Genomic DNA, 25366 nt, shown 5'->3' on the forward strand with positions numbered 1-25366 from the left:
TAGATTAAGGAAGTGGTTGTAGATGCCAGTCCTTTCAATAAAGAAAAATTACCCTCAGAGACACGGCTCAGAGATTAAGGTTCAGTTAGCGGTTCAAACCAGTTAACTGACACCATCCATCAGTGTGCATCAAGCCACGGGAATTCTGGGCTGGAGGAAGTATGGTCCCCGTGTTGCAGTATCTGGGATCTGGGATCCTTCCTTCCTGCTTCCTCTTTGACCAGTGAGAGTAAGAGAGGATCCAAGCAAAGGGCCAATAAACCAGGCTGGGCGTGGGGACGCAGGGCCAGCTCTTCGGTGCTGAGCAAACAGCTTCCCCGTCTACAAAGCAGTGCACTGGCTCTTGATTTACAGCCTTGACATTCTCTGACCCCACACACCGGCCCTTTGCTGCCTCTCCTTTGCTGTGTGTGCCAAGCCGTGTGGAGGAGGAGGTGGAGTTTCTCATCGTACCCCCACGAACAGCTGCCTCACGGACATGTGGTGAGGGGCGGGGAGCCCCTCTTCTCGCAGTGCCACGGAGCTGGGCTAGCCGGCATGGCAGCTGGGTGCCCCACCCCTCAGCACGCTCCTCCCCAGGCGTTCATCTGATAAGCTCTACAATAGTCATAGGAATAGGTATTCAATGAGTCATACACTGTGAATCAAAGTTTATTCTGTATAAATACAAGAGTGGCTGACGGGGTGAATGGCACTGCTAGCAGAATCGCCTGGGGTGGGGGAAATGAGCTGGTACTGTTTATGGTAACGTGCAAGTTATGCAGACGTCGGAGAAACTGTGTTCTAGTTAGTGAGCGTATTTGGTTAACCGAGTTAGGGTAACCAAGGCCGTCTGTGGATTGTACTGTGGGCCGATGGGCAAGACTCGCCACGGCAGCTGAACTGCAGAAAGAGCAGCAAGGGAAACTGCAACTGAACGCCGCCTTGCAGAGAAAACGGGCCAGCAGACGGCCCCCCCACCGGCAACAGCACGAGCCAGAAGAGCCACGCACAGGCAAAAGCCAAAGCCATTTAGCAAATGTCAAGTTAGGTTTTACTCCAAACTTTTAACATTGTTTTTTGAATTTCTGTTTCAATTTACAGGTAGCGAGAGAACTGCTCGGGATGAATTCAGGGACTTCAAGTTTGTCCGTTTCACGCTCCAAGCTCAGAACTAGTCTCACCCCTCACATTTGGTTTCTTCTGAGGGAAGAAACCAAAACCAAAACCTACCCAAGAACAACTGCTACTTGTCACGACCTCCCAAGGGCTTTGCAATAATGCAATTTCAGGAACTGTACTCTTCCTTTGCTTAAACTCATTGGAGCCAACTGTAGCTCTGGGCTACCATCCGGTCCTTTCAAAGTATATGGATTCAGCATCCAACTTCGATGGCTGTGCTCCCAGTTACTAACAGAATTTGCACTGCTCTATACAAATGCCACCGCTAGCGCTTCCCGTTTGGTGGCGGTTCCTGGAGTGCAGTGTTTAGCTACCCTTCCAGCAGTTTCCTTGTCAGTGGACGTCAGGCCTGACGGGGGAAGGGCCTGTTCAGTAAACCACTTGAACGTTGAGAAGCACGTCCTGTTCCAGTCACGTGTTTCCACTGTGAAGTACAACTGCTGAGCCGTTCAGTGAAATGTAAGAACACAGCGTTTGCTTACTAGGAAGTCCAGAGGGTGGGCCTCTGGGAGTTTTAGAGCGAAGGGAGACTACAGGTGGAGTCTGAGCCAGCTCCCTGCTGCTTCCCTACCAACACCATAAAGCAACTAATTAGTGCTCTGATGGGCACATTTCCTCACCCACAATCCTGCGATGGTGTGTAAGCAGGCCTTCCTCCCCGGGGCAGGTGCGGTAACTAGGGAGAGAAGGGACTGTCCCTAGCCCAAGGTCTCAAAGGAGAGGCGCCAGACCTATGATTAGGGTACAAGTGTCCTTGCTGCTCCGGATTCGGACCAGCAGCCGAGCCTTCTGCCTCCCTTGCTCTCCAGCTTAGAATCCAGCCACCCCCAAGCCCAGTGTCACCTCCTCTGTACTCGGTGTTGTTTCTCCAGTCACTCAGGTCTATTTCGGCGGTGCCCGCGATGACCAGCTCTAGTTCCCTCGCATCGAACACAGAGACCAGCCTGGCATCCACCACCTATGGGACAGCAAGAATACAGGACACGGCTCAGGCACCAGGAGGAAGCCCAGCGATCACTAAGCCTCGTCAGGAAAGGAGGGCACTCGGAGTTTGGGGAATACGATGGGTACACCCTGTAGGCGCTTTAAAAAACAGCAAAGTTCTCGACACACATATAAGGTATTTTTAGTACAAGGTCGGTGAGATGGCTCTCGGCAGAATTTCTGTTTTATGACTGAGCACTGATTAATCTAGTTTGTTTTTCTTTTCTAAAAAAGATATAGTGCTGTCCACCCGGCGTGGCTCAGTGGTTGAACGTCAACCTAAGAACCAGGAGGTCACAGTTCGATTCCCAGTCAGGCCACATGCCCGGGTTGTGGGCTCCGTCCCCAGTGGGGGGTATCCATGATTCTCTCACATCACTGATGTTTCCATCTCTCTTTTCCTCTCCCTTCCTCTTTGAAATCAATAAATATATATTTTTTTAAAATAAAAAGATCCAGTGCTCCTACGGAAGAAGTCGCACGGATACTGGATCCTTGTAACACCTGTGCAGACCCTCTGATTCAAGATTTCACATGTGGAGCATGAGATGTGACTGTCTGCATCCATTATGCAAGACGCATGACTTAAATGTTACCAGTGGTCTCTGAACTGTCAAACGCTGTTTGAATTCAGGTCGTTTATGTCAATGCTCTGTTGTCACAGGCATGAAGCTTTCTCTGTGTGTGCTCTTGAAACACACAGGACAAAGCACTGGAGATTTTACATGGAAAGAGCAGCTGTAAGTGGAGCACAAGGGGAAGCACAGTGGACGGGCTGCGGCCTCGTGGACAAGGGCCCGAGGACCACTGCCCCCACCCCGCTGGCGCCGCACCTCGTAGAAGCCGCGCACCAAGCTCTCCGTCTGCTGCACCACGCCGCGCTCGATCCGCCACTTCACCATCCTCTCGATGTACTCCTTCTTGTTCTTCTCCGTGACCGGGATGTTGGCACCCCCGGGCTTCAGCTCGCGCTCCGTGATCTGGGGTCAACACAAGAGGGCTGACAATGAAGCAAGCCCTCGAGGGGGTGAGAATGCTGTCCCGCAAGCAGGTGCGAGGGGCGCCCGGGCCCACGCTCACGCCACGGCTCAGTGACACGGGGCACTGAACGGGTGTCCAAGAGCCTCTGTGGTTAAAATGTACATATTGCCAGTGGGAAGGTTAAGTTTTAAAAATACTGACTGAACAGATAAGCCTTTTAAATGACCATAAACTGGTTCCAGATTCTGGGCCACTGCTAGTTGGATATTTGACAAAAACGCATTTTCTCAAATTCCTTTAGGGTTCCGAATCAACCACACATAGAAAGCCCATATTTAAGAAAGACTGACTTTAAGGAAACAGAATTACATTCAAGTGAATATTAAATTGAAAACTTCTCTTCCAAAACACGAAATTCAGAAAAGCAACCAAATATTAATGTCTAAATAAGATTATTATTTATGAACTATTATATAATTTCTGAAAGAAATCTTTTATGTAAGCAACCCTTTCATACACTTTGTAAAAAAAAAATCAACATTGGTTGATTGGTCAATATTTTCAAACCTTCACTAAAATATTGTTTACTTTCCCTCAGCTTCGAATAATCCATTTCAGTCCTGAAATATGAATGAGAGTTAAATCCAAGTGCCAATTAAGTAATTCAACATTCAACTCTGGGGTAGCATGGACTTTTAAACATTGTGTTTAAGGCACATTCTAATGCCTTACATGGATATTTTAGTTGGAAATAAAAAGAAGATTGCTTACAACACACAATAGCTGTCACACTCTGTACACTAGAACACCTTCATCCGCAGTTGGATTAGAATCATCTTTGCCACCACGATGATTGTAACTGTACACAAACCTGGCCACCCAGCAAGCCACAGTAAATAAGCATCTAGTCTTAGCCACTAAGTCATTCTTCACCAAACAGCCACCTCCAGGCACCACACTGAGACACCAGCTGTGCACACCCACAGACCTGCCCGAAGACTTCTTCGTTCACAGTGAAGGTGAGGTCCAGGATGTCATGGATGTCGTTGTCCTTCATCCACTGCAGGCTCTGGTGGAACTCTTCATCCAGGTACTCGAGGTCACTCAGGTCACACAGACTAGGATGACACACAGATGCGAATAAACACATGGGCACGGCGAACAGCAAAAACCCAGAGTCACGAGGAAAGAAACAAAGAGTTAAAGACAAGAACAAGGTCAACACACTAGGCACTGGTTTCTGAAATGTACTTATTAGTCAAAGGCAGTAACCAAATCCGTGAAATCAGTTAGAAATTTGTTATACAGTCTTAACATCCTGGATGTTTATAACACATCTTAGGAATCACCCAGTCTGACCTTTCAGAGACAGAGAGAGTTGGAGGTGCAATGACTGACGGCCATCGGCACAGTCACCCACAACTCGTGCCCCAGAAGAGACTGGAACTCGGGCTGACAACTTGGGTCCAGTGCCCTTTTGGCTATGTTACACTGTCTTAAACAGTGTTGTCCTAATTAGAAATTCTTCATATGTTTCTATAATGCACTTGAGCTTTCCCCCGTAATGACCAGATATGGTCCACGTTTACATACATCCCCTTTTTCTTCATGGTTCTCACTTTTTCCATGATTCTGAAAACAGCAAGCCCCAGAGTCTCTCTCTATAATTGTAAGGGTTTTCTATAGCTCTCTCCTCTTTTTTCCTGCTGAGAGAGGATCTACAGGAGGTGGAGTAACTATTATGGAAATGGACGGTGGTAACATTTGATTTGCTTCAGTTGTTTTGAAATTCCCTCCCGTCAGCCCAATTTCAAAGGTCAGGCTGTTTGGTTCAGTCTAAACATTTCGTAGGCTTCAGCTATGTTCCAGATCTCTTAATAGCTACTTGTTAAACACTAATTGACCTCCAGGAGATAATGGTCTAGCCACGGAGACAGGCACACAAATTGATGAGTTAATATAAGGTGATTAGTGATAGCCCAGGGTGGGTAACACTTACAATTTGTGCAATGGTGTATAGATATGTTACACTCCCATTAGAAAAAAAAAAAAAGAAGGTAAGATAGCTACAGAGAGCTCTCACAGCAAACATGAAGGACATGTACTTCGACCTAGAGATTCAGGGAGAGCTTTCTGGTGTAGGTGATACCCGTGATAAATTTTGCAGGATGTTCAAAAGCTAGAGAGGTGAAGGGGATGGGTGAAGAGGAGAATTAGAGAGGAAGAAAAAGGAGAAGAATAGAACAACATGAACAAATCATAATGGCAAGGAGTATGCAGAATACTCCAGCATCCTGGCAGGACCAGAGAGTGACCCGCTAGACGGAATGTCCAGGGACTGAGGCTAACAGCTGGGAGCGGGCCATTCTAAGGGATTTGGTGATTCAGAATGACTGAAAGGCTTTAGGGAATAACATGGTCAGCTGTGTGATGTGCCTTTCAATTGTTTCTCTGGAAATGGCAGTCCGGAGGATTACTTAAAACAAGGGGAGGTATGGTTATTATAAAAGGGTGGGGATCAATTATACGTCACCATAGTCATCTGGGAAAAAAAAGACAAGGGTTTTCATTAGGGCACAGTTATTGAGGATGGAAAAGAGAAGATGAATTTAAAAAGTATTTAGGAGACAAATGTGGAAATCAGTAAATGGGTTTGTTGGTGGGGGGGCGGTGTATAAAGAATGATATCTTAAATAGGGATAGCGAATAAACTCATGTTGCAAGTCAACTCGGATTCGTCTTGAGGGTTATAAGTCAAAAAATCCTGAGGCCACAACAACTTCAGCAGGAACAAGCAGCATAAAGGACCTGTGGATTGGCAGGAGGTGGGGAAGAGTTGGGTACCTTCTACTTCCTGATGGAGGGTGACTGCTGATTTCCTACCAGAGCCACTTGAGACTGTTGGGACCATGAACTGTAACTGGGCACATGGGAAAGGGGACACTTTCAGGTCAGGGAAAAGTGAGGAGTCTCATTTCAGCCACGCTGATTTCGAGGTGCCCACAAGACATGCGTGGGAGACATTCAGTGGCATGTTGACCACTTCAGCCTATAACTCAAGGGCGATCAAAACCGAGAGTGCTGATTTGAGCATCAGAAGGAGAGGAAACTGGTGAAGAGATTTTCCCATGAGAACACACACAGACAGAGAAGGCCAAGAATGGAAGCTTCTGGAACACTGAGGTTTAAGGGAAAATCAGAGGAGAAGCCCACCAAGGAGACATAAAATCGAAGGAGGACAGGGCCATGGATGCCATGAGGTCAGACTCAAGACACGTGGGTGGGGTTTGCAGTGGTCAACAGTACCCAAAGCAGCTGATGGCCCATTAAGATAAGGTCGAAACAATATTCTTTAAAAGCTTCGCTAGGTTACTGGCGGAAAGAAGCCAGGCACCGTGGGTGGAGGGTGTGCCAACAGTTGGTATAGACTGCTCTCACCGAAAGCCTAAATGAGAAGATGAGAGATAAAGCCATAAAATTGGAAGATACAACAGGAGCTGGGGGACCACGGAAGAAGGTGCCCAGTGCCAGCTGCCCAGGGCTTCATCTGCCCAGATACCCACAGGGAAGATGGCAGACATCTTCCTACTGACCCTCTTACGAGCCCCCTAGGCACACCTTATTCTCATTTGAGGTCTAGGCTTCCGTTTACGGGGAATGAGCTACACAGAACCAACCATCTGTGCTGTCCTCTTGCAGGCGTGAGCCACTACCCCACAGACAGGCACCTGCTCCTGCTCAGCCTTGTCAGCTCCTACTGACTACAGGGCAGAAACTGTCTGGCTTGACATTTGGCAATAACTGCAAACTTTCATTGTGACAACAATGAAGAAAGGTTCTGTGAATGCCAATGTTTCCTCTGCCACCAGAAGGTACCGTTTTGCATGGAAGGAGATCTCAGGAAAAATACAGGACTGCCCAGCCCTAATACACAAACAAAAATAGGACAAAAACAAAACAAAGGAGAATGGAAATGTGGACTAAGAGCAAGCAGTTAAAAGTGTGCATAAAGCAAAATATAAAGTGCATCATATAACAGATAGAGGACTATGAGTCACCCAGGCTAACCCACAACTATTCTATTAATAATCAGCATTACCACCACAGGAATGCCAGTGCTGCAGCTGAAGTAGATTGTTTCTCAGAAACATGTGTTGCAACAAATGAGGATCAATTCTTTGAAGGGCAGCACAACTAAGACACGGGGGGTGAGACAGAAGGAAGGGATCCAAAGCAGGAAAAATGCAGCACTAACTATATTAGTTTCAGAAACCTATCCCTCTCTTAAGTTTAGTAACAACAGATTTTGGAACCCTTTCCAGTAAGGGAAATACTGCGGCCTTACACGCGAACTACACGAGCAATGGAAACACGCTTACATTCTGAGGAGGGCCTTGTAAAAGGGCCGTGTGAAGAAGGCATCCAGCAAGTACTGGTGTATCAGCGCCAGGCCCAGGATCCTGCCGCTGAACCGGAACCTGCGGAGGAGACGCACGCACACGGTCACTTACACCTCACGGACCAGGTTCTATCAGGGGTGGGCAAACTTTTTGACTCGAGGGCCACAATGGGTTCTTAAACTGGACCGGAGGGCCGGAACAAAAGCATGGATGGAGTGCTTATGTGAACTAATATAAATTCAAAGTAAACATCATTACATAAAAGGGTACGGTCTTTTTTTTTTTTTTTTAGTTTTATTCATTTCAAACGGGCCAGATCCGGCCCGCTGGCCGTAGTTTGCCCACGGCTGTTCTAAATCCTTTCACTGGATTTTGACCATCTATGTTTGTGCAAGATCAACTGCCTCCCGGGCCTCGGGCGTGTGTGTGCCCTCTAGGCTGTGTCTTCCCGAGGCCAATAGTCACATCTACGAGTTGAAGGAAGGTGTCTCGCTCATATTTACAGACACGCTGCTCCCCCTTCCTCTGTGCCAACAGCGTCTACTATCTGCACCCCCATGGCCACCGGGAGTCCCCTGTGCGCACTCAGCAAAATTCCCCCAACTGCTTCCAAGTGACCGAGAGAATGAGGCCGGTGGTGGAGGAGGAAACGCTGTCTTCTCATCTGTTTGCACGAATATGAGCAGGATTTGTCTCATGCAAACCCAGCAGCAATCCCCCTTGGAGAAAACCCCAGTCTCAGAGCGAGAACGTGCCTCTCCCTGTGCTCTCTCAAGCCCCGCCCCGACCACGGTCACCGCCAAGAGCGATGCCTGTGGGCATTTGCGGGAGTTTCCTCCTGGCACATTCTGTTCCCTAAAACTTCAAGGCTCACGTCCATTCTGAATCACCTTGGAAACTTTACTAAATACATCTGTGATGACTGGGCTTGCTGACTAGAGATGGACCCTCGTTTTCTCTTCCAAAAGGACTCCGTTTCCAGCTCTTCAAAGGTCGGATGCCTTCCCAGAGCGTTTTGAGTCCACCGGGCTCCCTCCTGCCCGTGGAACAGGAGGTTCGCAGCCATCCAGGGACAGATGTCTGGCAGCTTTGTTTGTCCTTCTTTCCGCTGGTGTTAGCACAACTGCAACGGCTTCAGTTGGGAGGACTCCAAATTGGAGCCAAACGGAAGTTCATTTGAAACATAAGTCCTAAAAGTGATGCCCTCCACCCACCAAGACTAACCTCATGACTCAATTTTTTTCATGAGTCCTACTCATGGGTTTTTGTTGTTTTTGTGTGTGTGTGTGTGTTTTTCTGTGCTTTTTTTTTTGTCACTATCAGTGAAAATGAGCAGAAACAAGTAAACTGGGTTATAAAACTAAAGTCTGTACATGCAGGAATTTTTTAAAAACGTAAGGACGTTTAGTAAGAGCGCAATAGGGGTTTTCAGAATAAATAATGCCCAGACGGGGCTCCTGTACCACTTGTCCTTGGTGACTGTGTGTGAGAAATTAGAAAAAGGGGCAAACCCAGGCCACAGACTTCAGGTGGCTAATCGGGTCCGAGCGGCCGCTGCTGTGGGTCCACAGCCTGCCCTTCTGCCTTCAGTCGCTCCAGCCCCTCTCCCTCCCTGTGTTAGCCACTGCCCAAGGGCAGCTCTAGAAGCCGCCTGACCTCGGGGACAGGACTTTGCCCCACTCACCCTCACCCCCCGGAGCTCAGGGAGCAGAGAGGGGCCTGGGGATCTCGCTGGGAACCTAACATCATCCGTAACTTTCATCGGATGGGAGAAACCCTTTGGATTCTACCCAGCTCCCTTAAAATTGGTCCAAAGGAACACAATCTATTCCTGCTTGAGACTGACAAGAAAAATCGGAGTCAAATGAGATGTTTAATTGAAAATACGGCCCTACTCGGTTCGGGTTTGATTCCAATTCCGGTCAAGGGCACAGACCTCGGTTGCAGGCTCAATCCCTGGCCCTGGTCAGAGTGTGCGCGGGAGGCGACCAATCGATGTGTCTCTCTCACATCAACCTTTCTCTCTCTCCATCTCTCCTCCTCCCTCCCCCTCTCTCTAAAAAAATCACACACACACAATGCATGAAATCTCCTCCAGTGAGGATTAATAAAAAATAAGTAAGACCCACACCAGCCAAGGCAATAAAAAAACATGATTTTCTCTGAGGAAAAAGGTGTTAGAATCGAGGATTCCTACAAAAATGGATATCACAGAAATCAGCAGAAGAAAGGTGTTGAGGAAACATTTACTTACCATTCATGGTGATTGTCCACAAAAGCGGACATGGGACTTATCTGCACTGTGTATGTGTCATTGGCCGAATATTCGAATAAGCCGTAATATGGGTTGAAGAGTTCTCTGGACACCAGGAAGAAGAACTCTCTGGAAGGTCCACTGTAATCCAGCCTTTAAAGAAATCCACAAAAAGAACAACCAGTTGTATATTTTTTCCTATACATTAGACGCCTTTTCTACGGAGCTCAGCTTTCCACAGAACACGCATTGCAAGTCTAACCTCCCGCATTCCAGGACTGTCCAAAACCAACAGGACCATCCGATTTCCTGAGCGCATCCATGTCTTGGCCCAGGACAGAGAAATGCACATTTTATGGGGAGCACATCCAAGATGAAAGCCACACATCAGATAAGGGATGCAGCAGGCAGTACGTACTCTGATGGTGTAAACAGATATGAAGAGGTACATATTTTCAGTGTTCGGGGCCAGGTTATAAGGAAAGGGAGAACAGTGGGAATGCTCTCTTGAAAGAGGGCAAAACCAGAGGCCTGAGCTGCCTACCTCCACTGACATGGAGTCCTTCCTCAGGGACTTCTAAACACTTTTAAATGGGGGAGAAGGAGACTTGAGTGCATTGGGTGAGAGGCTATTACAGATGAAAGACCCCCTAGGAAGATCAGAGGCAAAAGAAAATGGAATGATAGAGTTCAAGTGAAAACTTTAAATTACAAAACACCAAGGAAGATTATAGACAAGAAAAATGAGGGTGTCAAAAGCTTCATCGTGGAAGACCTTGGAGAAGAGGCTGAAACTCTAGCACCCAACCTACCGTATAAATCCCACCTCAGTCACAAGGACATCAAGGACAAAGCGAAGCAGGGAAAATGACTATGTTAGGTTTGAGGAATGACAAGTGGCCAACAATGCTGAGAGCAAGACATGCCGTCCAGAGGCATCTGCAACAAGCAACTGGACTCATTAAATTTAAAGCAAAAAGTATAAAGGACGCCTACCCCATGATAAATGCTTACACCTGGGCTCAGGGACAGGAAGGGACGGGAGGGGAATGGAGGCAGTGGGTACGTTGGGGTGGTGGGATTTTTATAAGCCTTCATTGGCTCACTCTACTTTTTGCCTCTTATGGAATTTCCTCCATGGGCCCTACTGCATTTTTTTTTAAAGGAAGTCATCTGCGTCTTGTCCAGTGATGGAATTGTGTGATAGAGAAAAGAATCCTGGTATAGGTGGCAGATGGAGCTGGGAGACGAGTAAGAAACATAACATGACTTTTATTCAGAGTTGAGAGTTTCAGAGAATTTACTTGGAACAGACGTCAGCTAGTCACAAACTGCTTTCTCAATGTTTGCCCTATCTGAACATAGGCGTATGCTGTTTCCTTCATATTTCTCATGCAGTCAACTTTAAATCCATTGGCTTTTTCAGTGCAGCCTTGTCTTACACAATGTCTCTGAAATTATGATGTGCTAGTTTTATTTTTCCTGATACCCATCAAAAGAAATACGTAGACATTAAAATAAAAAATGTCAGTCTGTGTAACAGCTAAGGCCTTCTCACACAGCCCCTGTGCATGTTGCACTGTGGGCGACAGAGTGTGGGCGGCCAGGAAGCCTATGTGTGCAGGAAATGCAAGCCTAGCGGCCTCTCAGGCCTGAAGGTGACATACTGAAACTGCCTCGGGGGAGATCGAGTCCATACTCCTGCCTACCGGACCCCGGTGGATGCAATTGGAGGGGCCCCCAGTTCAGGGGGGGGGGGGGGGGGTTCTGCTCAGAGTGTAGGGGCCTCCCGGGTGCAGGGCGCAGACCACACCTCCCGGGTGCTGAGCTGGGCAGCCCCATGGCTTCCTCCCTCCGTCCTAATTTGATCTCTGACGCTGCCACCACCAAGCAGAATACTTCTTCCACTTGAGTGTTCTTCACATACTTAGAGGCTTTCTCCCGGCAAACATCTGAGAGCCTGTTATGCTCCGGGTACTAATCTGGATGCTGACGATAGACACTTTTTTTGGAAAAGTCATTTTCTGTAAGAACTCTTATGTGCAGCAGTTTTCATATCCCTGGTCTCTCTCCCTCCCCACTCACCAACAGGCCTCTTCTCCCACCCCCTCAAGGAGGGGCTGGGAATTCCCTCTGCTGGGATCGGCTCCAGGCCCCAGTCTGACCTACAAGGCGGGGCCTAAGACTGGAGGTGCGGTCTCCTCCCCTGGGGCTCGGACAGGGCTCTGCCCTCCTTTCTGCACACTCTTCCCCGTGAGTGCAGCTGAGAAGTGCCCGCCCGTGGGGCAGCCCCCTTGCTGACTCACAGCGAGCTGAGTCATCGGCTCATACCTTTCTCCTGGGCGGCTGCAGCCCCGGGCACTCCCGTCCTGTCTGCATGTCACCGAATCTGTTCAGAACCCAAGTGCTGGACGCTATGCTTTTTCCTACTACATTTCACTTTCTGAGACGGAGTCCATGATTCTGGTCTACCCAGATCCCGGTGGATGCAAACCTTCTCTCTAAATGTCCTGCCGGTGGTAAACTTCATCAGGTCCTGTATCTTTCCAGAAACAGAAAATGCTAGTGGTCCCCGGCACCTTAGACGCCATTCTGTCCATATCCTCGTTTTACTGAGATGACTGGGACTGAAGGAAATCACTGATTGGCATCAAATGAAAGTGCGGTGGAGGGTCCGGGCCTTGACGCTGGCTTCCTGACCACCCCTTCTCCGCCCCCGCCCCCATCACCCATCACTCCTCACAGCCTACCCTCAGGACATTGTAAATGTCCAAGACTAACAAGAAAAAGTCACTTTTAGACCAGGGTTGGTCAACTATGGCCTGGGGGCCAAATCTGGCCCGTCTCCCAGCTTTGTAAATAAAGTTTTATTGGCACACAGCCATGCCCATGTATGTGCTGTCTGTCTGTGGCTGCTTTTCTGCTAAGAAGGCAGAGTTGAGTGTGTGGGATGGAGAATCCAGGGCCCTGCAAAGACTAAAATATTTACTATCTAGCCCTTCTCAGTACAAGTTTGCCAACCCCTGTTACAGGAGAAAGTGGGAGGAATGTGCTACTTCATTAAAACACCTGGCTTACTATAGATCCCCTTCTTGAGTGAAGGTTCCTTCAAGGAAATGGGAAATGATGCCCTACATTCTAGGGCAGTGATGGCGAACCTTTTGAGCTCGGCGTGTCAGCATTTTGAAAAACCCTAACTTAACTCTGGTGCCGTGTCACATATAGAAATATTTTGATATTTGCAACCATAGTAAAACAAAGATTTATATTTTTGATATTTATTTTATATAGTTAAATGCCATTTAACAGAGAAAAATCAACCAAAAAAATGAGTTCACATGTCACCTCTGACACGCGTGTCATAGGTTCGCCATCACTGCTCTAGGGTGTATGCAACCTCAAGGCGTGGCCACAACTAAGCATGAGGCCCAGAGTGAGTGGTCCGAGCTTCGCGGGGGCTCTCGGACACAATCCCGGCCCCGATCCTAAGGGTCACGGGCAGCTGAAACACAAGCCACATACTTTGAGTCACCGTTCGTACAAAGAGACAACCGGTCAAAGTAAAATGGCTTTTTAGCTGCTTAAAATTCAGCTGTGGCCTTCCGCTGGAAATAGCAGGCCTTTTTGAGGTTGGCCTCTCAGTGTCTAGTGACACCGCACTCACAGTGGATTATAATGAGCGGCTTTTGCGTCTGTGCCTGCTCTGTGCACACGTCGACATTACTGAGGGCAGGGACTATGTCGTTCCCATTTTTGTATCCCGTAGGGGCTCCCTATATGTTGCTGAACCAACGCGTGGAGCTCTCTACAGAAATCAACCTCCTTTACCTGGTGAGTTGGCACCTGGCAGAGTAACTTGGCACAGGTTTGCCTTCAGGTGGAATGTTGACTCAATGACATGAACAGGCTGTGCCCATCCCTAACTCCATTCACAAATACTGTCATAAATCACTCAAGGGAATGAGCCTTAGAGAGCTTGGTGTTGGTCTAGTCCTTTCCAGGTGTCATAGCATCTACTACGGTCCAGTTTGTCAGGACAACAAAGAGGGACCTCATTGAAGGGCTCCTTTCTGATGACAACAGCTGGATCTGGCTGACCATCACATAAAATATTTCCGGAAAAGTTAAGCCAAAAAATAAAAACATTCCCCCCACCTCCCCCCTAAAGAGAGAACAGAGCTACCAGTTCTCCGGGAGGAAAATGTATCACCCTGAGCTGGTCAGGCTCTTCTCCACTGCTTTGAACTCCAGGAGCCCGGATGGAGTCCAACCAGGGCCAGCACAGCTTTTACAGTTTGAGTTGATTATAACCCCAAACTCCAGGACTGCACACCGGAGAGCCGGTTGTAGCTGCAAATGACAGGCCAACCTAATCCAACGAGACGTGTCCCAGCAGGCACCTGTGCCTGTGCTTCCTGGCTTCTTAGCAACCTCCTCCATGTAAATAGCTCATCTGACTCATGTCCCAGGGATCCTTTGCCATATTCCTGTTTTGCCAGTTTGGTTGGTTCTGCAGCGACAGGCTTGGCACGGAAATGCAGAAACTCCGACAGCGGGTGTGGGGCCACCAGCAGCTGCCTGCCAGGGCATTTCGGAATCAGCACAGATGTCTTCAGGGGGGCGGTGCGGTTTTGAGCCCCGAGAAGTGCTGATAAAGCATTTTATTTATTTATTTATTTACGTTTTGATAAAGCATTTAAACACCATCACGCTGCCGGGCTGACATGGCCCAACTTGTTAGTGGCCTCCAATATCTGTTAAGAATAATTTATTTGCCCTAACCGGTTTGGCTCAGCGGGTAGAGCGTCGGCCTGCGGACTCAAGGGTCCCAGGTTCAATTCCAGTCAAGGGCATGTGCCTTGGTTGTGGGCACATCCCCAGTGGGGAGTGTGTAAGAGGCAGCTGATGGATGTTTCTCTCTCATCGATATTTCGGATTCTCTATCCCTCTCCCTTCCTCTCTGTAAAAAATCAATAAAAATATATTTTTAAAAAGAACAATTTATTTCATTCTCCTGTCCTTGACGTGCAACTAAACATCACCGAAAGCAAAGTATTCCAAGGGAAGTAGACTACACAATGAGAGAAGACAATGGAATGGGAAGTCCCATCACCGTGTCCCCCAGACTTTTCAGGAAGACAGAGAGCATGGCTTTCTTACAGGCCGGGTCAGGCACATACGCCTGTGCACCTGCCCATCTGCCCCCACATCGTTAGAGCAGCAGCTACTCCCCGAAGCCTCGTGGGTGAGGGAGGGATTTTGGGAGCAAGGACCAAGACAAGCCGAGTTGCACCCGGTGACTCCAAGCCTCGGCCTACCTACAGCAGAGTCCTTCTCCAGTGGTTTCACCTGCTGTCTCAGGAGAAAGGCCACAAGAAGAGCTCCTCTGTCCTTGAACCCTGACGCTAACACAGTTTGCTCACATCCCCTCCCTGGTCTCAGTGTGACTTTGCAAGACAGAGGGCTGACGTCATTGAGGTGGCTCCCTACATATAATGAACTCATTCTTTCTCAACGAAAGGCGCCTTGCCCAGAGTTGGCCACGGAGGAAAACAGGAGGTGGGGCCGTCACAGTGCAAACACCTCTCTTTACAAGGCCACCGCTGCCTTCCTGCTTTGCCGACTGCGAAGTTCAGGGCCCAGGATGCCTGGTCAGAACACCACAGTCTTCCTAGCTGACTCCTGCCACCACATAGCTTTGGTTGCTAGGACTTTGAAGTCAGAGGACAATGACACGCTGGAGACTAGGTGGTGCCCCACTGAACCCCTCCCTAAAGAAGCACTTCAAGGCAGACAGAAGCCCCCGGAAGGAAGCAACCACGGCCTGCAGTCTCCCCCACATTCGCTCAAGATGACTCAGTTTCCAGCCCAGCCACCGCTGCTGACGCGCATGCCTCCCCACTGTGCCAGCGCAGATAACCAACTCAAGTGGGGCGGAAACGTCAATGACGAGGACAGACCTCCAGCTCTGACCAAAGTAAATCACAGTGATTTGCCTAGAAACCGCTGACTGTTGGAAAAAGCCAAGTAAAATGTGAAGCATTATTTTAGTGAGACGCATGAACAGGTTCTTGAATTATTTTTGTATTTTTAAATTGAATATAGGCATCACCAATAGTCTCAGATTAATTCTACCTCACCCGGGATTTGTAGTTCACCTGTACATTTCTGACTATAAATGGCCCCATCATTTTTCTTGCCTCAGCTTTTCATTTCAATCTATAGATCATGTTTTGGGTCCGTGCAAAGAAACAGCTTAAAGCAGTGGTCCGCAACATGGGGCACATGCCCCACAGGGGACAATTTGATTTTTAAGGGGGGAAATTCGAAAATGAGTTATTAACAGTGAATTTTTTTCTTATGGTTCTAGGGGCCTCAGATACAGTATATAAATATATATTGTGCATTTCAGTTCACTATTATATGTTTTGAAACTTTATTTGCTATTTTTTCATATCACTTTATATTATTTTTTAACAATTTTTTAGTGATTTCTTCTTCCTTAGTACTTCACCTGTCCTTTTGTTCTTTTATTTTTCTCTTTCATGGATGCCATGTTCTTTGGAAGCTTGTCTAGACCAAGTTAATGGCCTTTTAGGCTTCCTCCACGAGAATAGGAGCTCACTTTTTGAGTAATATGAATTATAAGTCACGCGGGGGGCTGGGGAGAGGCATCAGGATTTTAGAGATGCTTAAGTAGGGCATGGCCAAAGTAAGGTTGGGAACCACTGGCTTAAAGCAAAGCGAAAGTCTCTGTAAATCTGCAAATTCACACCTTTTTGGAGTACAGGCAGATGCATTATTCTTTTTTGGTTAAAGTTTTTACTGAATTTAGTGAGATTATATTGGTTAATAAAATTATATAGGTTTCAAGTGTACAGTTCTATAATACTATATATAGACAGGGTGTCCCCAAAAATGCAGATACATTTTAACAGTTGATAGCTCAATTTTGAAAATGAAATGTATTTTAATAAACACTGCCTTTATTATTATTCAAAGTGTGTGTACACATTTTGGGGGGACACCATATATATATATATATATATATATATATATATATATATATATAGTATTGTGTGTTCACCACCCAAAGTCTAGTCCCCTCTGGCACCCTTTACCCTCTCTATCTCCTCCCACCACCCTTTCCCTCTGGTAATCACCATAGTGTTGTCTGTGTCTGTGAGGTGCTATGTTGTGTGGGTATGTTTTTTGCTTAATGCCTTTACCCTTTTCACTCAGCCCCCCAACCTCCCTCCCATCTGCCAGCTGCCAGTCTGTTCTCTGTATCTATGAATCTGTTTCTTTTTTGTTCATTAGTTTAATTTGTTCATTAGGGCCCACATATAAATGAAATCATATGGTATTTGTCTTTCTCCGAATGGCTTATTTCACCTAGCATTAATACTCTACAGTTCCATCCATGCTGTCACAAAAGGTAAGACTTTCTTCTTTTCCATGGCCGAGTAGTATTCCATGTGTAAATGCACCACAGCTTTTTTATCCACTCATCTGCTGGTGGGCACTTGGGCTGCTTCCAGATCTTGGCGATTGTAAATAATGCTGCAATGAGCATAGGGGTGCATATATTCTTTCAATTCAGTGTTTCAGGTTTCTTGAGATACATTCCCTGAAGTGGAATCACTGGATCATAAGGCAGTTCCATTTTTTATTTTTTGAGGATCCTCCATGTTGTCTTCCATGGTGGCTGCACCAGTCTGCATTCCCAGCAGCAGTACACTAGGGTTCCCTTTTCTCCACATCCTTGCCAGCACTTGTTTGTTGATTTATTGATGACAGCCATCCTGACAGGTGTGAAGTGACATCTCATTGTGGTTTTAATTTGCATTTCTCTGATGATTAGTGATGTTGAGCATCTTTTCATATGTCTACTGGCCACCTGTATGTCCTCTTTGGAGAAGTCTCTATTCAGGTCATTTGCCCATTTTTTAAAATAGGATTGCTTGTTTTTTGGGTCTTCAGTCATATAAGTTCTTTATAAATTTTGGATATTAACCCCTTATCAGATGTATCATTGGCGAATGTGTTCTCTCATTCAGTAGGGTTGTCTTTTTATTTTGTTGATGGTTTCCTTCACTGTACAAAAGCTTTTTAGTGTGATGTAGTCACACTTGTTTATTTTTTCTTTTGTTTCTCTTGTTGCAGGAGATATATCAGAAAAAAATATTGCTAAGAAAAATGTCCAATAATCTTACTGCCTATGTGTTCTTCTATGGTTTTTATTGTCTCAAGTCTTACATTTAAGTCTTTAATCCATTTTTAGTTTATTCTTGTATATGGTGTAAGAAGATGGTCTAGTTTCATTGTTTTGCATGTATCTATCCAATTTTCTCAACACCATTTATTGAATAGACTATCTTTACCTCATTGTATGTTTTTGCCTCCTTTGTTAATAAATAATTGGCCATAAAGGCGTGGGTTTACTTCTGGACTCTCTATTCTGTTCTATTGACGTATATGTCTATGTTTATGCCAGTACCAGGCTATTTTGATTATTATGGCCTTGTAGTAGAGTTTAATATCATAGCATGATTTACTCCAACTTTGTTCTTTCTGAAGATTGCTATGGCTATTCAGGTCTTTTGTGGTTCCATATTAATTTCTGGAATATTCTAGGTCCGTGAAATATACCATTGGTATCTTCATAGGAATTGCGTTGAATCTATAGATTGCTTTGGGTAATATGGACATTTAATTATGTTAATTCTTCCTATCCATGAACATGGTATATGCTTCCACTTATTTGTATCTTCTTCAATTATCTTTCTCCAGTGTCTTATGATTTTCTGATTACGGGTCTTTTGCATCTTTGGCCATTCAAATGGCATATTGTTGCCTCTTTGTAAGTCCCTACTTCCCATATATCCTTCTACACTTCCTGTCCCCACACGGGACAATGTCCTGTCATTCACTGTTGTTTGTGCCATTCTGGCAATCACAAAGTTAAGAGATTGTTTCTGATGACTGAAATTCACACCGCAATGTCTCCTCTTATTTTCCCTCTGGGGTTATAAGTGGAAGACAGGCGATAGAAGCAGGAAGCATTTGGACACTTGTGGTGGCCAAATACAGAGTTATCAGGCCCACTCAGCCTGGGCCTCCTCCCAGGAGCAGATGTCATCAGTCTGGATCCCAGGGAGGCCGCATGAGGATGACCCAACATCACAAGCACCTGTTCCGTTCACACTGAAGTCCCAGGGCTCCCCAAGACTCTTCCCTGCATCTCTGAGATCTCAACCATGAAGGAAGGCAGCTGGCGCTCTGGGGGAGGAGAAGTGTTCTCATTCAAACCAGGCTGACTCTGCCAGGAAATACCTGGCATCCCATGCATACCTGTGATGAGGCTAAAAACATTTGTCTGCATTTTCAACGGTGCACCTGCATCTCTAAGCCAACAAACGGACGCGAGAAATACACTGGGGCACGTCAGGGGTGAAGGGCTCAGGTCTCAGGCAGCTTCTGTGCGACTTGGTCACATTATGATCTTTTTCCCCATAAGGTATCCCTTTCACCGAGTCTCAGCAGGGAGACTATACAACAGTGCACGTGAAGAGCGGACGTTACCAGGCACTAGTTGAAATGGTGGAAAGATCCATGAGTAGGAAAGACATGCAGACAGACCAGAGTGCAGGAGTTTTGCCTGCATCCCAGCGTTGGGCCAAGAGGACTGAATGAAGAACTAAGACCTGGTTGTGAATCTCAATTTTGCTATAAACTGGTTCCACTGGGACATGCAGTTATTTTATACATTGGAGCCTCCATTTCATGAACCATACACTGGATGGTTTAATTTGTTGGCTATTACGCCTATGGTTCCATAATCTAACACAGTTTATTCCTGGGCATGACTGAGAGGGAAATAATCCAAATCAATACAATCAAGGAGAAGACAACCAGAGTTCAGGCAACGGTGTGGGGTTTTGATTACTTCACTGTAGCGATGGCTGGGTTACACTGGAGGTGCTGGAACTCGAAACCCTGCCCTGAAATGGGGAAAGAGGAAGGGGCCTGGCAGACAGGAGAGCTGTCATCTCTCATGTGCTATGTAACAGCTGCCACGTCTACCCGGATGCAATGAAGACAGTGCGAGTCTTCACTCCTCATTCCCTGACCCTTATCTATATGAGCACACTCAGGCAAGAGTCGTGGAAGGTTGGAGACCTTTGCTTACGGCAGGCAGCCATCTCGGTAGGTGTGATGCCTTCTCAAAGGAGAGAACAGTAAGAACCAAGACCCAATAGTTACTGCTGCGGAGGCTTCTGGGTAGAAGAGCAGAATTCCAATGCGTGATGCTGAAACGGAATTTATTTACCAGGCGAAGCATGTTCTGCTGGGCACCCAGGGTAGGTAACAAGAGCACAGATGCTGAAAAGCAATTCCTTGGTGTTTACCCCCTCAAAGCCCACACTTCCCTTTAGGAGAGAAATAGAGAAGAGACCAAACCAAACGCTGCTCTCAAAAATGCTCGGGAGTTATAAGTTTTTACCAAAGAATTTCTATGCCAAATAATTTAAAAACCAGAGAAGGCCTTAAAAAAAAAAGCCACGAGATTTCAGTGTATGAGAGCGGCATTTCCTGCCAGAAGGGTTTCCTGTTTCAGGCGACCGCAGCGAGGATGTGGTGAGACACCGCCCTGCAGCCCAGCCTGCGCTCCCTGGGCCACTTCTCTGTGCCACTCACCCTTCCTCCCCGACGAAGGTGACGTACAGCTTATTTCTCTGCAGGTCTTTTCGGGAGTAGGCCATGATCTGATTAAAAGCATCTTCGAGTAAGTGATCTCTTCTGATGATTAACCTGTCCATAAGGAGACAATTTGAAAAAAAATAAATAAGGTTATTGCCTAATCCTTATCTTTCTAGGACTGGGCGCTTGCCATTTAATTTCCATTTACCATAACTAACGAGGCAAAAAGGAGTGACTTCATGCCATCGCTCCCTGCCAGTAACTGCTGTGTAAGAGGAGCGCTGATCAACGGGGCACCCCACCTATGACCTGTGAACACCTCTGAGTGGTCGAGTCCATCTATCCAAGGACAATGGGCAACATCACAGGCACAACCCTGTGCTGAATAAAGGAAGAACAGCCCCAGGAGGTCATGGTTGGAGCCCGAGTGCCCCTAGACAAGGAACTGAGGTACTAAAGTACCTAGAGAATTGACCGTGAGAACAAGAGGAAAAAAATTCTCAGTGTCCTCCCAGGCAGAGGAGTTTACCACTGTGCTTGACTTAATTTTTAAATTAAGGGAATCTTGAGATTCCCTAAGTGACAGATACAAATGACTGATAGTGTGGCCCATGAGCCCACTTGTCCTAATGACAGTGGAAGTCATCCCTGAGCACATACCAATTTGCCTGTAGTGACAATAGCCATGGAAAGGGAGGTAATGTGGAGGCCAAGGGATGAAAGCTAGATCAAGAGCTTCGTAAGAGAAACATCAGGAGAGAAGGCTCTGAGGCATGGTGTTGGAGGGGCTGGTGTTTTCTGAGGTGAGGGAAGTGGACTGGCTAACTTAACCAAGTGAGCCCTCCTGGGGGGGTGGCGAGCCGTGGGCTGTGGGCTGCCCCCTGGACCCTCACTTGGGCACCCAGAACGTGGTGGGACTGCAGTAGCGACCCTCCCTCCCGTGTCCTCTCTCAGGGGGCACGTGACCTCGGTGAGGCCCTGGCGCAGGCTGGAGGGGGGATGAGGGCAGGGGGGGCACGTAGAGAATGAGCATCTGCCCACTCATTGGGAGGCCGCTTCCATTTCCCCATTTAAATGGAGGTGAAGGAAGACAGGCAGCAACAACGTTCACGAGATGCGCCCTCGGACAAGTGAAGTTTAGTTCACAGAGCGACATGGCTGAGCATGGTGCCCGCACTTGGGTCGGCTCAGGAGACAGTGCTGAGCGATGCGGGACATCGCGACAGCCTCAGACCCAACGAGTCCACGCTGAGCCAACAGAGGTCCTTTTCAGGAGAAAAAGTAAATCAGCTTGTCATTTGTTAATTTTTTTTAAATATAGTTCTATTGATGTCAGGAAGGAAGTCAGAGAGAGAGAAACATCAATGATGAGAGACAGTCATGGATCGGCTGCCTCCAGCACGCCCCCCACTGGGGATCGAGCCTGCACCCTGGGCCTGTGCCCTGACCAGGAATCGAACTGTGACCTCGTGGTTCATAGGTCGGTGCTCAACCACTGGGCAGCTCGTACTTTTCCTTAACATTTTTTACATGGAATGTGGTCGTTTCTACACTGTTTGCTTTAAAGCCTTAAGCTTAATTGTGCTCAATGCCAGAACCATGTTATGTATGGTGCTGCCACATACAGACACCAAAATAATTACACCGACTAAAACCAAGGTGGTCGTCCGCCCCAAATCACGCCCAGTTGCACCCCATCCTCTCACCATCAGCAGACCCTGTGCTGGTTTCGCTCTGACTTACTTTAATTTCCCTGGGCCTTGTCCGTATCCTTTAGTCTCCAACTTCCTGTAAAAGTTCCTCAGCTTGGCTTCAAAGTCGCGCTTGTAAGGGGCTGGTGCCCGGGCATTGGCACGCTGCGTACCTACAGCAAACCACAGAGAGAGGGGGTTGGCTTTGCATCATGTCACCATGGACACATATCATCAGGGCTGAGACCAGAGGGAACATGTGAAAGGGGGCCATCAACGCGTTCAGCTCCTGCAGCTTCCCACTGCCCAGGTTAAAGGCTGCACAGAGCTTATGCAAACAACACTGCCACTTGTTGCATTCTTTTTTTTTTTGCAGAACCATGTGAATGTATTGACTTCTTTTATTGTTGACACTGTTACAGATGTCCCCCTTCCTCCCCACCCTTCCCCACCCCAACAGCCCCTGCGTTTCTTGGTGGTATGCTGGTAGAAAAGAACGAAGCCATTTGGGTAGTTATGATGGTGCCATGTGTTCGTCAAATATGTTCCCCTTTCAGCCCAAGCTGCTGCGAGCCAAGCTGGATTACTCATGCCCAGTGCTGACTGGAGGGCGGAATATCTTTGCTGGCTGCTGAGATGATATCATGGCAATTAGACAGGAAGTTATCATGTGAAAAGTATGCGGTGTCTACAGCAAGAGCAGTGAGTTCCCATCCTTCACTCCATGGAAAACCTACGAAACTTCTTTCGGGTATGCACCCTAACTAGGAATTGCTTCAGACGCATAATTGCACGCATTTGATGCCACAGGGTAGAATAATCTGGATGTAAAAACAGGATTCAGACATAACTGCTGAAGGCACGTCTCCTGGTTGCACAGAGTAAATAAGACTGCCGTTTGTTGCATTCCTTTTTTGCATAACAATGTGAACGTATTTATTGCTTGTATTGTTGACACTGTTACAGATGTCCCCCCGTTCCCCCCACCTTTGCCCACCTCCACACAGCCCCTGCTTAATATGTGCCACGTACTGTGATTATCTTCAGATTATCTAAAGATTTTTTAAAAAAATATCTCATCATATGACAAGTATCATTAATAAAATGTAGAAGTAACAGTTCCTCTTTCCATAGAAAACTCTGGCTTTGGGTCTGAAGGTATCTAACCAACACGCCGGGATACAGAATCGGTGATGAAAATGGGAGTCAGGGCCCTGACAAGAACACTGGAAATTTCCACCAGAGATTTCACAACACAATGAGAGAAACCAGAAAACAGACACGCTGAAGTCCTGTGCCTTACGCACCAGAGTAAGCTCATTAAGTATTTCTTTGATGAATGAATCAGCTCAGTGGTGGTCATTCATTGCTAATACCATGTTAGATTCAGCAAGGGAAGCTCACAACGAGTCAGACAGGGTTCCCGAAGTGGGCACCGTGGCTGGGAAGTCAGCAATAAAACCTGTCCAACAATTGGAGAACACGCGGTTAAGCCCTAACCTCGATGGCATGCCAACTATAAAGCAGAGGACAGGACTATTGCCCTGGGGCTGGACCCAGACCTAGTGATCCATCTTGTTTGCATTAAAATCATTTTTAAAGATTTTAAATTAACTTTTCAGCATTTAAAAATGAGGAGATTTCAAGTAAAAAATTCAGTATTTCCTCCGGACAATGTCGGGAGCTCCTGCAGCCGCTGGCGTGCACTCTCCTGGGGCTACGCGGGCCGCTGCTCCATCAGAGGAAGCGTGCGCTCCACGGTGCCACAGCCACACACTGGCACGGCTGCCTGGCCCCGGGATGCGCACTGAGATCAGGGTTATGGGAAAGGGACAGTGAATGAGGATGACAGAGAACAAAGGGGAAGACGAGGGAGCCAGGCCTTTACCCCGGAGATCTGGCCTCTATGGGCAGCAGCGTGAGTTCAATAAGCCCTGTGAGCATGGTCAGCAGACACGGGGAGACCCACTCACAGCAGAGGGGAGCTCGGGGGAGTGAGTGGGGAGGGAAAGCAGTGGAAGGTTGGAGCCAAACTACGAGAGGAATTGAAAACACGGCTGAGGAGCCTGGGCCCTATGCAGTGAGCAGGGGGAGGCAAGTTGCAAGGAGAGCAGATGGGGTGGAGGCCCTTTAGGAGCAGTTGCATGGAGGCCTGAGGCACGGTGAGCCTGGGCTGCAGGGTGGGGACACAGGGGAACATGTGCCATGTGAAATAAGAACGGGTACCAGCAGGGAAGGAGAGAAGCAGGAACTCTCGTGCTAATACAACGTTTTTAGGCCCGGCCTGTGTGGCTCAGGGGTTGAGCATTGACCTATATGAACCAGGAGGTCACAGTTTGATTATAGGTCAGGGCACATGCCCGGGTTGCAGGCTCGATCCCCAGTGGGGGGCATGCAGGAGGCAGCCGATCAGTGATTCTCTCTTACCATTAATGTTTCTTTTCTCTCTCTCTCTCCCTCTCCCTTCCTCTCTGAAATCAATAAAAACATTTAAAAAATAAATAAAGTTGTTAGAACAATACCACTGCCCTTTGCTGGTTAGGTGCCTGCTATGCCTTAGAGACCAGGCGCTTTGCATAGAGAATCCTGGGGAGTCCTCCCAAGTCTAGGGAGCAGGCATTGTTACCCTTCCCACCATCACCACTGTAACTAAGGCAACGGAAGTCACATGCCAGTGAATGGTGGGTGTGGGGTCTGAGCCAGGTCTGACACCCAAAGCAGCATGGGAAGGGAGGGTGGTGGGCGGGGTGCGGGGAGGGAGGCCGGTGGGCGGGGTGTGGGGAGGGAGGCTGGTGCCTGCCACTGTCGGCATGGAGCTGGGCACCGAGGGCCCGGGGTCTGCGCTGGGGCTTAGGAACGGTGTCAGTCACACTGCTATTGATCATCGATATGCCCAGAGGTCTGTCTGCATAGCTATGACTCTTACCCACAGAGCTAAGAGCTATGTCACAAAGAAAACCAATAACCTCGACCTGAGTGTCTGGGATGCAGAAGGGACTCCTTGGCAGTGGTCCCCACAGCTCGGCTGCACATTAGATCACCTGGGAAGCTTAAAAACCTCCCTGGCCAGGCCACACCCAAGACACGACATCAGACTCCTGGGGTGTGGCCTGGCTCAGTGTTTTATAGGGCTCTCCACCAACTCCAAGCTTGAGGACCATTATCCGCCACCCCCTCCCCGCCTGGGAGGG

General features: G+C 47.6%; 1 protein-coding gene across 7 annotated transcripts in view; it reads right to left on the reverse strand.

Moving 5' to 3' along the window:
• The window catches only part of HECW2 (HECT, C2 and WW domain containing E3 ubiquitin protein ligase 2), a 257430-nt gene that overhangs the window by 21910 nt on the left and 210154 nt on the right, over positions 1-25366 (reverse strand). For 6 of the 7 annotated variants that reach the window (XR_011472368.1, XR_011472369.1, XM_070421739.1 and 3 more), the window contains 7 exons: positions 22228-22348; positions 20482-20595; positions 9781-9933; positions 7506-7604; positions 4115-4244; positions 2979-3125; positions 2005-2119 (listed from right to left, as the gene is read on the reverse strand). Coding sequence is in view for 5 of the 7 variants with exons in the window: in XM_070421739.1 (XP_070277840.1) it covers positions 2005-2119; positions 2979-3125; positions 4115-4244; positions 7506-7604; positions 9781-9933; positions 20482-20595; positions 22228-22348 (879 nt within the window). In the remaining 2 variants the exon portion in view is untranslated. The remainder of the gene's footprint in view (positions 1-2004; positions 2120-2978; positions 3126-4114; positions 4245-7505; positions 7605-9780; positions 9934-20481; positions 20596-22227; positions 22349-25366) is intronic. The other variant, XM_070421740.1, reaches the window with a different exon arrangement.

Source organism: Myotis yumanensis, unplaced genomic scaffold (genome assembly GCF_028538775.1).
Source record: "Myotis yumanensis isolate MYYU_CA2020_CCGP unplaced genomic scaffold, mMyoYum1.0.hap1 SCAF_8, whole genome shotgun sequence".
NCBI lineage: Eukaryota > Metazoa > Chordata > Mammalia > Chiroptera > Vespertilionidae > Myotis > Myotis yumanensis.